At 49.2% G+C, this 15,034-nt stretch overlaps 1 protein-coding gene across 8 annotated transcripts in view; it reads right to left on the reverse strand.

Moving 5' to 3' along the window:
- Positions 1–15,034, reverse strand: part of Esrrg (estrogen related receptor gamma) — a 606,512-nt gene that overhangs the window by 139,044 nt on the left and 452,434 nt on the right. For all 8 annotated transcript variants that reach the window (XM_023710237.1, XM_023710239.1, XM_023710236.1 and 5 more), the window contains one exon: positions 14,621–14,737. In XM_023710237.1, the coding sequence (XP_023566005.1) occupies positions 14,621–14,737 (117 nt within the window). The remainder of the gene's footprint in view (positions 1–14,620; positions 14,738–15,034) is intronic.

The raw sequence follows: 15,034 nt of genomic DNA on the forward strand, positions 1-15,034 counted from the left end.
TGAAGGACAAAAATAAATACAGCCCATTTGCAAGTAGCTCATATGTACTCCACAAATCATATTAAGAACAGAATTCTAAAAATTAACATTACTTGGCGTTTGAGAACTACTTTGTAAGAGGTACTATATCAAGAATATTACACACATTATCCCATTTAGGCATCAAAAAAAATCCTGTAATGTATGTACATGATGCAATAAAAATATGATTAATAATATAACTCAGCACACTCCCTTCCAACTGCATAATACAGTGGGCTGTTACACTGTCAATGTTTAAATTTTAAAAATTATTACAATAAAAGGCGCGCTGCTATTAGCCCTCCTTAAAGTCCTCTCTGTTGGCTGGGGAGATGGCTCAGCCATCTAAGAGCCTGCCTAGCAAATGCGAGGACCCAGGTTCCATCCCTGGTACCGTATGTCCTGCCGAGCCGGCTGCTGACACCGGGCGTGGTGGCGCACACCTGCAGTCCCAGCGCTGGGGAGGCTGAGGCAGGAGGATCACTATGAGTCACAGCTGCAGAGCAAGACACTGTACCAAATACATAAATAAAAGATTTTTTAAAAAATCCTCCCTGCTTCCTCAAACACATGGTCTGCCTATTCTTGTTAAGGGCTTGATTGTATCTTCCAGAAGCAGCCACAAAAGTGGACTCCAGAACTGCTTCGAAAGGTGCTGAGAACAGCGGAGGGTTGTTTCCAAGGCGAGGAGGAAGGTTTTCAGGGCGCTAAGGGCAGAGCGGCTTTTCCGTAACGTGTCTAAAGTCTACACACGCATTTGCTCACTTCCAGCTCCCAGGCGAGGCCGGGAGGCTGAGCTGATGTGCTGGAGACAGCGTGCTCCCGAGGCAAGCAGAGAGGCTGCCCCGCAGCGCAGTGGGCGGCCCTGCACCCTGGGGAGCCATTCAATTTAATCAAAATTAAAGAAATTAAAAGCTGAATGGCCCACTCGTATTAGGCACACTTCAAGGGCTCAATCTATAGTCACAGACCCCCTGGGTCCCCAAAGCCCCTGCCGCTATCTGTGTCTCTGCTTCCCACTCAGGAAAACATGAAGGCCAGGCTGAGCCGGAATAAGCAGGATCCAAGCGCTGAACTCTAGAAATGGGTGAGACCTGCGTAAGGTTCTGTCGTTGGGGTTATGCAAGATTATCCCCTCTGCCAGGGCAGGACTCGCTCTTCACAGCCTGTCTATGTATGTCTTTTTTTCTTTCTCATTCTTCTTTTTCTTTCTTTCAAAGGGGGCATCACTCTGTTGCCCAGGCTGATCCACAACTCATGAGTTCAAGGAATCTTCCTTCCTCAGCCTCCGAGCTACCTGGAACCAAACACATGTGCCACCACACCCAGCTTCACCTTTTCAGCTCTCAATCTCTAGCACTTAATAAAATCAGTGGAATGAAGCCAGCCTTCGACATGTACCTGTAGAGTGGGCATGTGAAGGGTGAGTGAATCAAAGGAGATGAACTTACTCCTGCATACTACTTGGTCTGCCAGAAAGATGGGAAACAGCTCCCAGCAGAAGTGATCTCTCCCCACCTCTAGGCCAAGTGGAGAATGGAGCACATCTGTGGGGTAGAGGATGGAAATATTTACACAGATTGAACCATGAGGCAAGGATCCAGATTCCTTCCAAATATTTCCAAATTATGTATGGATAGATAATAACCTAAGACTGGCTAAGGTCAGGGTCATCACCATTTAATTGGTCTTGAATATGCTAATGATCATGATAATGTTGGGGCCCATGAGGCTTAATAGGGCTGGAAATAAATGTCTTTAGGAGCACAGGGGTAGCCATGGGTCAGGAGAGAAGACCAAGGAGCTCGTAACATGCGGAGTCACCTAGTGGCAACCCAGGTGAGGGGGAATGGAATGACTCTGGTTTTGGAGGAAACCATCATAATGAAAAAACAAAATCAAAGGGGGATGGACAGGTATGGCAGGAAGCTATGTGTGCCCCAAAGGCTGCAAGGTTGGGAGCAGCTTGGATGACACACATTAACCTGACAGACCTGGGAGGAGCCATTTGGGAAGAGCTCTGGTCCTCAAGGCCAGGACTTCTGCTGCTGAGAACGGGGTGGGGGTGGCAGGCAAGGCAGGCTGGGCTTCCTGAGGGCAGCTGGGGATCTGAATTTGAAGCAAGATGCCAAAGTGGGAAGCGAAACAGAAACCAGATCTGAGGCGAGCATGCGCGAAGCTGAGCCGGGTGGTAAATGTGACCTCAGCGCTCCACACTGAGTTTTTAGCCCCCTACGTTTTCCCAAGGTACCCAAGCGGCCTAGTCATCAGGGGTCCAGGCTCTGAAAATTAGGACTCGGAGGCTATGGAGAAAAGACTTAGCAGATGCAAATATAACGCTCGAGAAAAAATAGGGAAGAGACTGCAATCCCAAGACCTATCTTGAGAGGAACAGACAGGGCTTGCTGAAAACTTCTCCCTTCCATCTTTTGCCCTAGGTCTGCTTGTCTTGCATAACAGACGGTCATCTGCAAAACAAGAGCATCTTCCAATGAAGACTTTAAAATACTGCAGTAGAAACTCTGCCAGGCCCACTCGGGGTCTCTGTGATGCTTCTAGCTTGCAAAGCTCCGTCACTGACCTGGCTTTAGCAAGGGTGAGAACATGGGTACAGCCAGAGCCCTGCACACACCAGACTCACACCCTGCACCCAGCCTGCGCTGCCTGCCCACACGGGGATGCTGAGGAGAAGTGGCAGTTTCCTGAGATGTGCTGCAGTCACCACGAAGCCATGCTGGCACGCAAACAGCACAATCTGCCATCCAGCCCGGCCCCGTTTGCCAGGAAGCCCTAGGATGGGCCCCTACCACGCCATCAGGCCCGGGAATTTGGCGAGCACCGGCTCTCAGGCGGCTGCCAGCTAATTGGCTTTGGGGAAGCCGCTGACCTACTCTCCCTGAGTGGCTTTGAGAACCTGGAACCCAGCCTGTCTCTCATCGTTGATCAACCTTGGCCAGGCCAGCTGGCTTGTTCCTTCACAGACAGTTTGCCTTGGGGAGCAGCTCCGTGGCTCCTCAGCCTACTAAGCAAGAGCAGGGGAGGGAGAGGAGGACTCGGGATGGGCTCCACGTCTCAGGAGCGCTGCAGATGGAGAGGGGCTCTCCCTAGGCCCCCCAGAAAGGTGATAAGTGTGGGGACCATGCAGGGCTTCACTGGAGAGGCCTTCCTCCCTGGGGACCAGGTACTTCCTCTACACTGAATTTCTGCACAGCGTCCCAAGTATCCATGCCATGTGGATAGATATGCATGCTTTGGGGACAAAGGACAGAAATCTGCAGCCTGGTGGGAAGACACCACCCATAGAGTCCTCATATCCCCTCGACACCTTCTCTCTGCAGTGTCACTGACCCCACCAAATGCCCAAGCAGGTCACCCCTCAGGCTCAATTGAAGGAGGTTTTGTACAATTAAAAAGAAATAAAAGTGTCTGACATTAGAAAGTGCTGGCTTCTTATTTTAGGTTCACAAAGAGAAGTAAGAAATGGGTACAATGAAATACATGGTTGAAAAGGCCGGCCAAATAGCTCAGCAGATTAAAGCGCCTGCAAGCAGGTTCAGGGGCCGGGGATTTGATCCCCGGGCCTGCTGTGCCGGCCCCACTCCGGGGCATGCTGACACAGTGATTGAGACTGGGCGTGGTGGCACATGCCTGTAATCCCAGCTCTTGGGAGGCTGTAAACAGGTGGATCACTACGACTCTGATGTAGTAGTGAGACTCTGAACACCCTGTACACCCTGCCCTAAAATACAAAATAAAAAATATATATATAGTCAACATTTCATAGGGGTCTAACTAAAGCCAGAGGGAGCACAGACCCATTTCTTAGGACTCCAAGCTCTGAATCACTGTCAGAGAGAGGGCTGATCCAACCCAAAGAAGTGCTGGCCCTACATCTGCTCAACATATAGAAGACTCCAGCCTCCTCATGTCCAGGAGAACTGTGATTTTAGAATATATATATATATATATATATATATATATATATAATTTTATATAAATGTATACATATTTATGTAATAATTTATATAAACATATATATATATTAAATTGAGATGAGTTTGTATAGGTACCATCTCCCCACAAGGAATATAATTGTTACATAATGCAAACATGTACTAATAAATAAAAAGTAAAAATTGATAAAAATTGTAATGAAGCTAAAAATATAAACAATAAAACAAAAATGGAAAAAAAATAGACACATAAATAGAAAATGTTTCAGGGATCCAGGAGCCAGCAGAAGTGATGAGCTAAGACCACGTGGATTAGATGCAAAGCTGTGGAAACATTTGAATTTTAATTTCCCCATTTATAAAATGGATAAAATCGGAATATCCCAGCGGCGCACAGCAGCTATAGTCTCAAAACTAGGGGTACAGATGGTAATCCAACCCATGTGTGGCTCACCCCTCTTAGCAGAAGTATGGTTCCTAAGGGTGGCTTCCAGGAACACCCAAACAAGTAAACTGTACCACAAGGAAACATTTCCCTCCGGTCCCACCTAAATTTAAATAAAATGCAGTACCCTGTTGGACAAAGACATGGGCCCTGGCACTGGGTCTGCAGGCAGCAAACAACTGGGCTGTGCTGACGTTTACAGCCACTCGGCCTTTCCAGCCTTGGCTGTGGCTCGCCTCGGGTGACAGCGCCTGCCTAGGGTGCAGCCCCAGCACTGCCCAAATAGTTCTCAGCTTCAGTGGGGATCTGCTGAACCTCAGAGCAGGCATCGACAGGACGGATACTGTAGTCTAGTCCTCACGGTGCCGAGACACATACCGCCTCACACAGGGCAACGAGTTCTGGACATGAGGTACAGAGCTCGAGGTATGGACTTGCGTCCCTGTTTGAACGAAAAGTGGGGGCATCTTAGGAAATCTTGCTTGGGCCTGGACTATCCACAGGTCACAGGGCTTCCAAGCTGAGTCTATACTGACGGTTGCTATTGCTCACGAAACAATGCTGTGTGAAGCAAGCTCAGAAGACAGGTGTGGAAACCCAGGAACCTGCTCTAGAACCTGTCTCCCTCCCACGCTGGGAAAACCCTGAGTACCAACATCTTCCTCCTCAAGTGGGAAGTACCTACTCCAGCGGTCCCTGTAGGGCTGCATGGAAAAAAATAAAAACCTACCCCAAGCGCATGGTGGATGACCTCATACTGACCAAGCTCCCAGGGACAGCTTATCAGTTTCACCTTCAAAGTCTCAGCTATTCATGTTTAGATACTCTTCCAGTTTCATATCAACAAACTGAAAAGAAGTTGCCATCTGGTAAGGCCGTGGTCTGTCCAGGGAATAACTTTTTGTGGTTCCTTAAATACATTCCCAAGTGGCTTAATGTCAAGACAAAGCTCACAAAATATGCTCCTTGCTACGGTTCACATTATAACTTGGGAGTTTTGTCTAATACTTTGCATTAATGAGGGAACTTCTCAGGGTAATATTACAACAGAGTGCAAGAAATACTAGCAGGGTCAAGGCAGTTCTATTAGCTGTCACCTAACACAGAAATATTTCCCTTGAATACCATTAAAGCTTTCTCCTTTTCTTTGTTCTGCTTTTTGAAGGCGGTCGGAACCCAAACTACCCTCCTGCAATTACTGCTTCCTACTTGGCCACGTTGTGATATTCCACTGGAGAAAGGGAGAGAAATCACCTTGCAGGGCCTTCTCCTGAGCTTTTTACAGAAGAGGTTTTGGTCAGGTGAACTGCGAAGCGCACCGTTTTAGTAAGCACAAACAAATCTGTTGTTCCTAAATGACCGGACTGGCCTTCAGTTCTTTTCTAAAGAGAGCCTACCTAGAAAACGCTGCACCATTTGTTGAAGTGGACTTTTTATTAAAATGTGAAATGGGAAGCAGAAGGGCAATTAGACAAGCTCAGCACTCCCGGCCGCTCCTGCTCACGGGGGAAGCCCAGGGCTCTGGCTCCCTCAGCGCAGTGTATGAACCACCTAGGGCTGCAGCTGCGGCCCAAGAGCTTGGGGGTCATTTTTGCCTTTGTTGGGTCCTCAGTTGACTGTCTGGAGAACTGGGGTGGTGACTAAATGAATCCACGTATGATCTGTGCTTTCTTGGATACGTCTGCGTGAGCATGAGCATGTGAGCGTGTGCTCCTGTGCACACACACACACGTGCACACACACAAGCAGGCACTTGGGAAGCCTTCTCTAAGAGGTTAGAGATACAACCTAACAGTCACAGGGATGTAGCACAGAACACACAGGGCCTCTAGGGTCTCTAGGCTCAGAGTTCCCTAAATTTGCAAAAAGGGTCCTGCTCCTGCATGCCCCCACTGCCTTCTACTGTCTCTACTGGCAGAGTTCTCAAAACTAGATCAACGCCAAGAACCTGTGAGTCAGAGAAAAATCTTGGGCGCCTCCTACTACACTAAGGGATCTTGGTGGCTCTGAAGTGTTCCCAGCCAAAGGATCTCAACTGGCACTGGTGGGCCTATGAAGACACAGTGCCAGTGGGGGCCCTGGAGCTTACCTATCACCACCTATTTGGGAGGCTGAGGCAGGAAAAGCAACTCTGAGGCTGGCCTGGGTGATTCAGTTGCAGCCCTCTGCCATCTGAGCTGTCCCAGCTGCCCCGCGCTGAGCCACCTGCTCCTCCCCTGTCCCCTCCCCGAGCTCTGCGGTGCACAAGTGGCCTGGAACACAACAAGAATCTCGCCTCACATTCACCCCGGCCCTCTCCGCTGCAGAGGGGCCCAGCAGACACCAGGACGCTCAGGAGCCAACACGCTGTGCCCCGTGCTTCTATCATGAGGGGACATTTTCCTTTCCTTTCCTTTGTTTTGTTTTGTTTTTTGAGATAGGCTCTCCCTACATTGTCCAGGCTGGCCTGGAGTCTCCAGCCATCCTGCTGCCTCAGCCCCCAGGGGCTCGGATTACAGACGTGCACTGCCACGCTCGGCAGGAGTGCGGCTTTAAGGTGATGGTGTGCACAGGAAAGCCCTCCGCCCTCCCACGAGGAGTAGCAGCTTACTCCACTGCGTAGTCTCAGCAGCCACCTTTACTTCATCCTGAATGAGAGGACTGCTGAGTCCACTCTGCTGTCTGCACTGCTGGCCCGCGGGCTCTGTGCCACTGTCCTCCTAGGACCTTAAAAGCGGGACAATGCAGGTGTGTTGGCCTGGGCCTGTAATCTCAGCACTCAGAGCCTGAGGCAGGAAGACTGCTGCGACTCTGAGGCCAGCCTGGGCTACACAGTGAGACTCTGTCTCAAAGTAAAACAAAAGAAAGAAAAAGAAAAAAGTAAAGGAGAAAAAAGAGAGAGAGGGAGGGAAGGAGGGAGGGAAAGGAAAATATGCAGAAATAATACTGATCACCTCAGTAATAGAAATATACTCTAAAGAGGTCAAATCAAATAAGAAATCAAACAGAGGTGTCAATAAAATCCATAATAATTATGTTATTTGTTTTAATAGCATATTTTCCCCAGAGAAAGCACTTAGAAGGCATTTAAAATTATATATAAGCTTGCTTGCTTATCCTCTCTGTTGTCATTTAAAAAAAAAAAAAAAAAGAATGTACCAAAATTACTTCAACTTGAAGATGCCTGGTGGCAATCCCAGCCATATCCTAGCCATCTGGGAGGAGATTTCTGAAGCCCGCAGAAGTGAACCTACACAGACTGTACTCAGTAGCCAGGCAGCAGAGGCGTCTACGTGACCCCACAGACAGCGGAAGCACGGTGGGAGGCGGAAGAGACGCTTCTCGGGCAGAGGTAGAGACGCAACGGACCTCGGTCCCTGAGGAAATCAGTGCCTACGAAGTGCCTACTGTTTCTCACCTCTCACTTCTATTGGCTTCGATAAAAATAATCTAGCTCTTACTATTCCAGAAAAATACAAAGGACTCAAGGAACGCTGCACCCCACAGAATGACAGACTGAGGCGGCGGGTGTCTGCATCCCCCAGCGCGCTGGCTGGGCCGAGGCAGGAGGACCTTGTGCTTAGACTCAACCTGAGCAGCTGGGCAGTTCAGCACGACACTGTCTTCATCTGGTGATCAATCAGGCAGTCAATCAATCAGCCAGTCAATCCATAAGCCGATGGGCTGCAAAGGCAGCTCAGTGTAAAGGCCCTGGAGGAATCCCCAGCACCGCCAAAAAGAAACGGATTCACCACATGACCCCACCCCCTCTCCACTTCTAACAGCAGCGGGTGCCCGCCTCTAGCCAAGCCCAAGTCACCAGGCCTGCGGTGCCTGGCAGCCCTGAGCCACACAATGCAGGACATTTCTGCAGGCATGGCAGCATCCTCAAATAAAACCGGCAGTTCCCAGTCTGCATCCATGGAAATAGAGACATGGAGTCCTACAGATTTTCTCAAACACTCAGTGCTAAACAGCAGAAAACTTGGGCCTTATAAGCTAAAAGAAAGCACAGTGTTTTGTCAGGGATGTGAGAGAGGCTTGTTTTATATTCGCTGAGACTTATAAAACCATAATTCCACCCTATGAGAGCTTACTGCTCTCCCTCCCTCCTTCCCCACCTCTTTCCCTCCGGATGGAGGAGTACCTCAGCTACCCTTCCCTCATCTGTATCTACCGCACTGAGAGTGAAAGCCTCTCCTTGGGTTGGAGATCTTTTTCTCTTTCCATGTGTTTGTTTCTCTATACTTGCCTTTAGGTCAGATATCAAAAGCCAAATTTCCTCATGAAATTTCAGAACCAATGACTCCCCTGTTTATGTGCTTCTTTAGAGCACTTCAGCATGCAACTGTAAGGTCCCTGCCCATGCTGAAGGACAGCACACCCAATGCAAACGGGGGTAAGTCAGCCAGGTCGGTGTGGGATGGATGCTTGACATCCAGAGTCCAACCCCTCACCTCCCTCACTAACCATGCGCCGACTTGTCGCGGGCCCAGGAGGGGACCCGAGGTGCATCCTGGCTCTGCTGGCCCCGAAGGGTGACTGGCCAGCTCAGAGAACAGGCCCTCTCCTGGGGCCACTCCGGCTGATAAGCTCATGGCCTGTAGTGTCACTGCACCTGCTTGTTCGTTGCCAGCACTGAGCATGAGCCCAGGCCTCCGTGCCTGCCGAGCTAGCAAGCGCTGTACTCTCGGGCAACACTGCCACCCCCTGCAATGCCTTGCGGTCGTCACCCCTTACTTGCAAATACTATTACTGATCTTATGTCATTCTTTTGAGATAGGGTCTTGCTATATGGTCCAGGCCAGCCAGGAACTCGCACAGACCCTTCCGGCTCAGTTTCCCTAGTGCTGGGATTGCAAGCATGCGCCACCATGCCCGGTGAGAGGATCGTTTTCCAGATGATAAAAATGAAGATCAGTTAGGCTCAGGAGCAGTTTTGTTGAAGTAAACAGCACGCTGTCTTGTCGAACAGCAACTAAACTAGGCCTGTGTTGTCTGATTACTCTACTTCCGCGCGGTGGGGCCGGGGAATACATGCACTCCCGCGTGTAAATGAGCATCTTTTACTCACCTGCAAGAGTAAGTGGGAAGAAAGCACTTGAGCGCCCCGGTGAACGCCTCTGTGCCAATAAACGCCAAAGCGCCCGCAGTGCGGGATCGGTGGCTTCTACAGCTGCATAAAATGATGATTGCTTTCATAAAACGTCTCTGTTTGCTACTGACAGAGAGCGACCTGAACTAGGAGGCCCAACAGCAGCCTTAAATAACCAGGGGGAGAGATCAAAATAAAAATAAATCTTCGGCAGATTTATGGGGAGACCTTGATTAGTTCTTCTTTTTTTTTCTTTCAAATAAGTAACACCTGAAAAAATAAAAATGGAAAGGGCTGCAGGGAGCCGATCCCATGGGACAGATGAGTTCAGCGGGGACAGAGACCAAGGGGAGCCTGGGAACGCTGAACGGTGAGCTCTACCTCCCGCATCTGCGCAAGTTATTATTTTCTTAACTGCGCTTCCCAGGGATGTGCTACAGGATAGCATTTTGCCATTTCATCCAACACAATTGTTTATGAGGGTTTTTATTTTTTATTCCTTCCACTGGAAACTGGGTTTTGACTCAGATTTTCTTGGCATAAATGATGAAGCGTACTGCATTCAGATACCCTTCCGGTGCTGGCAGAGGAGAAGGCAAGATTTGCAGGAATGCGATTATGCAGCAGCAGCTGGAGCACACCACCCCACAGCGCTGTGCCTCAGTTACCCAAAGCGCCAGCGACGCCACCAGGAATCACCGTGTTTTTCTATAAGCCCCCGTCTTCATGCAGCCTTCCCCTCCTTTCCCCAGGCAGTGCTCTACCCGTGACGCCCGTGGTGAGCTGAATCAAAATGCCCATTCCAGGGAAGAAGGAGGCTATTGAAATCTGATCTCACTTCAGGTTCTAGAACTAATGTAGCTCTTTGTTTAAATAGATTTGTGCCTGTCGCTTCCAGCCCTGCCACTCCAACTGCCTGTATGGACTGTTGCTGTCAACACACCCATCATGGCAGCGAATTTTATTATGGACCAGTAATTGAACTGAGCAGGTTCACATTTGAATAGATTTACTGCGTCTCGATCTCTGACATCCTGCGGAAGGCCGAAATCCCTCTGCATCTGTACAGGCCCGTTGAAGGCAGTGCCATGCTCGCTTGGCCCAGAAGGCCACGCATAAGCCTAGAAGGCACACGCGTAACTGTGCATTTAGGTGCAGGGTGGGATCAGTACTGTAGTGTGCGTTTTTAAGTATGAAAGGAAAGAGAATGTTCCTTATTTACTCAGAAAGGGTTCATCTTTTCTCTTTGGGGGAGACAGGATAGGGATTCACAGAATAGATACTTTACCATCCAAGTGGATGTGAAGAAGTCAAGGAAAATCAGCTATTACTTGAGCATATCAGAACAGCAGCTACTGCCTTGAAAACAGCTGCTACGAGAGCGAGTGAAGAGGTGTGAGCCAGAGATGAACGCCCCGGTTCCTCAGTGCATGGTGCTGGCTGAGTTACCCGCGGATCGTGCACCGGGTCCTTATCAAGAGCCCTTCTGCTTATGCTGTTAGCTGGAAAAATTATGGAGGGAGAATGGTTTTCTTTCTCCTCCTCCTCCTCCTACACCCAGAGAGACAAGCAGTTCAGCAACTCACACCAGTAGAATCACGTCAATCAAAGCTTCTATCACTTCCCAAACAGACTCTGTCTAGTTGCTTTATCTTTTGGAAAATAAAGTCCAAATCCAGGACCTCCAGGCCGTGCTCACTGCGGCTCACTTGTGTGGCACTCACAGAGTTGTCTGCATCTTCAGGGTTCACAGTGTTCACGCTGGAGCCACTCTTCCCTTAGTTTCTGTGAATGAGCCTAAGTTCGCCCCAAATCTCTGTGCTCCATTGGTGAGAACATAAACACAATAAAAACCAAAAAGGGTTTTGCCAGCAAAAGTAACCAATCACCACCACTGCAACGAAAAAGAGCCCTCCTCATGTCTTGTGGGTTAGGGGGTGGTTGTTGAGTTCGCCTTCCTCAAAAACGCTCTGTTCCTGAGTCTACAGGGTGGATTTCAAAGAAATGGCTGTAGCTCAGTTCCACAAGTGACGCCTGGCCACCAGTAACTGTCACGGTCATTATACATGTCCACAACACACTAGAACTTTGTGCGATATCCTGTCCTCAAACGGTTAGAAGTGCTGCTCATTTACTTGCCATTCCAGTATTTAATAATGGTTTTACTCTTAGTACTTCTTTGCTATCATGAAAACTTTTTCTGAGTTCAATTGTTTTGAAACATTTAATTTTCAGAATATTGCTTAATCTTAATTTTTGTTCTAAGATTTATACTGTATCTTTGACTTACAATTTATTTAAAAGACATTGTATGATATCTTCTCCTAGTATTAGAAACTTTAAAAAGTATATTTCCATTTTCTGTTGACTTTTAAAAAAAACAGAGATTTGTATCTATGTTGTTTATTTATTATTTCTTGCCTATATCTTGTAATATGAGAAACTACTTTGGCAGTAACAATACACAATGTACTAACCGTTGTTACTCTCCTAAAATCTTGCTTTGAGATTTTGTAAAATAAATAAATAAATTTAAAAAAAAAAACGCTCTGTTGGGGAAGATTGATAGACACGCAAAGGGGCTTGGGGAGTGACCAGTCAAGGGGGGCAATAGAGCGATGGCTATGACTGACGTAAGTTACAGGCATGTATAAAAACATCTCCAGGAAAGCCCATGCTCTAAGAAAGTGTATATGCATGCACTTAGCTCTGTGTACGTATGGAAAATGGTTCTCTCAGCATGTTCATGTAAGTCTTCCTACTGAAACTGCTCTACCTTGCTTTCATTTTCTGATCACCAGAGACTGGAGCAGTGCCCGGCTCCTGACAGGCCTCAGATTCTCAGCCGATGAGCCAGGTGCTCCGCTGTGTGTCTGTAGTCCCAGCCACTTGGGGAGACCGAGGTAGGGGGATCGCTTGGGAGCAAGAGTTCACAGCCAGCTTGGGAAAGAATAGTGAACCTTTGTCTTTAACAACAACAGCAACACAAGCCCTAGGTTCCAGCTATTGGATCCGCAGCACACCCAAGCAAACAAAATAAGAGTTTAAAGCATGTCAACTGAGAAATCCTTTTTTTAAAAATAGGACAGTTTCAATAATTAATACATTGCATATTGTTGTCTTCATAGTGGTTATTCATGGTATAAGATGTAGACATGATATCCTGTCCAAACACTATTAGTACAAATCTCTCTTCTCACTGAATTAAGAGAAAGTAGCTGTATACCTAAGAGTGCTCAAGGCTAGAGAAGGAAAGGTCCTGCCTACCCTCTTTCTTTTCTTTATTTTTATCTTGGTTGGAGACGCAGGTCGAGCCCAGACCTCACTCAAATGCTCAGCTCCTGTGCATCTTGCCTGCTCTTGTCACCTCATGCAGGGGCCTGGCTGCCAACCCCAGGGTGTCCCAGCTCTGTGCCCACACAGCCCAAGGCCACTCCTATCCTGTGCTGGCTCCCTCCCTCCCCCAGGTAGACACCCACTGAGTCACACCCTGAAAGTCATCACCACTTTCATGATATGCTTGACAGTGTGTCTAGGTGGGATTTTCCTAAATTCATTCATTCATTCATTCATTCATTCCTTTTTTTTTTTTTTTTTGCAATACCAGATATCGAATATTGCAATACTGAGACTTTGCACTTGCCAGGCAAGTTTTTAAACTGCTGAGCTATCTCCCGGGCCCTCCTAATGTTTTATGGAGTTTCTCTTCGGCTTTCTCAAGGGAAGAGCAGAAGCGAAGGTGCCATGGAGCACAGAGGGAGCTTTCTGTTTCTCCTGGGCATGCAAAAGCAGGTAAATACAGCACGGACTTGTGTCCCTCGCAAAATTCTGCTCGTCTTTGTCTTCCCATGCCATTGGTCACAGCGCAGCAGAAATTCTGGAGCAAGAGGAATTGCGGGCGAGCAGGGGATCTGGTGACCTCACTGTCACCTGAGGCGCTGTTCCGCATGGTGAATTCACACTGGGGTCGGCATGAATTTAGGTTAAAAGAAATGCTCTCTAACATCACCAAAATACACAAACTTACAAGCTAAGTCAAAGGAATAACGCACATTTCTTGGAGGTAAGAATACATTCACATATTTAGCTTACCTAATTTTCTTCCTACTTTTTCCCCCCAATGCTAGGGGCTCCACCCAGGGCCGCCACGCTGAGCTGCATTTCCAGGCCTTCTGCTTTGATTTTAGTATTTTTCTCCTGACAAGGGGTCTTGCTAAGCCCCTCCCTTGCCCAGGTCGCACTCAACCCTGCACCCCTCCTGCTTCCAGTCTCCAGGGGGGCTGAGACTCCTGCTGTTCTCAGGCTGATTCAATGCATTTTCCTTTGTTACTTCATCTTTAAACTCTGAGGAAACAGAAGCCTGCAGACAGCATGCGGAGTGTGCATCTGGGGAACCTGAGTTGGCACAGCGGAGCACGAGGCTCGAAAACTAACTGGGAAGGCTGGCGCTCAGAGCAAAGAGTATGTTTTCTCTTTCTCCAAGCGGAAATGTGAGCTTCTGCAGACAAAACTTGAGGACCTTTGCGGCACGGAGTCACTGGGTGGCGTCTCGGGTCGGCCCGGGTTCGGTTTCTGGCTCTCCACTTCTTCCCTGGAGTGGAGGCGGCTTGTTTGGCTGTTGCTGCTACTTTGCGCTCATCCTTTCTATCCCCAAGTAGAAAGCAGGAAGAACCCTAATGTCGTACTGAAAACACTACGGCAGAAAAGAAGCCCAGAAGATAAGGCTGGAGAAGGAGGAGGCAGGCCTTCGATGCAAGAGTCAGGATAAGGCCAGCCAGAGAGCGAGCTCTCCGGAGCTCGGAAGCAGAGTGTTGGCAGCCTCCTCCGCTCGTCTTAGGTCTTCGTTCCTGCGCGCACAGTGAAGACCAGAGGGCCTGGCTGTCACCGCCCGGTGGCCCAGCTCACACCAGTGGTCCTACCTTGCTCCTCGCTCCTCGACAGCACGGAGCTCCCAGCCACCTGCGCGCTCCGGCACAGGGGAGCTTCCTGCCCCCGACTGGGGGCAGGGGCGCCGCCTGGGCCCCCATCACCCCACCGCGTCTCTAGCATCATCTCTAGCATCCGTGCAGTGCCCTGAGCGCGAGCCCAGTCCCCAAGCCCACCGCGCGCGCTCCCGGCGGAGCTTACCTTCCTTCAGCATCCCCACCTTCAGACACTTCATGAAGCGGCACGCCTGGCAGGACTTGCGTCTGCGCTTCGTGATCTCGCACTCGTTCGTGGCCGGGCAGCTGTATTCTATGTTACCTAGGACAAGGTGGAAGAAAAGGAGGCGTCAGACTCTGCAGGTCCCAGGAGATGTCCGTGACAGAACACGCCCGGCCCGCTGCCCCTGCCCCCAGCCCCAGAGGCATCCCAGAAGCTGCAGGTGGGGCGGGAGGTCAGGGGACCGGAGAAGCTGCTGCCACCAACAACCAAGCGCGGTGGAACATGCCTGTGATCCCAGCACGCAGGAGGCTGAGGCAGGAGGATCTGTGCAGGTTCGAGGCTGACCTGGGCTACACAGTGAGACCTTGTCCCCCAAACAAAATAAAACAAACAAAC

The sequence above is a fragment of the Octodon degus genome, unplaced genomic scaffold (assembly GCF_000260255.1).
Source record: "Octodon degus isolate 3935 unplaced genomic scaffold, OctDeg1.0 scaffold00017, whole genome shotgun sequence".
NCBI classification, from domain to species: Eukaryota; Metazoa; Chordata; class Mammalia; order Rodentia; family Octodontidae; genus Octodon; species Octodon degus.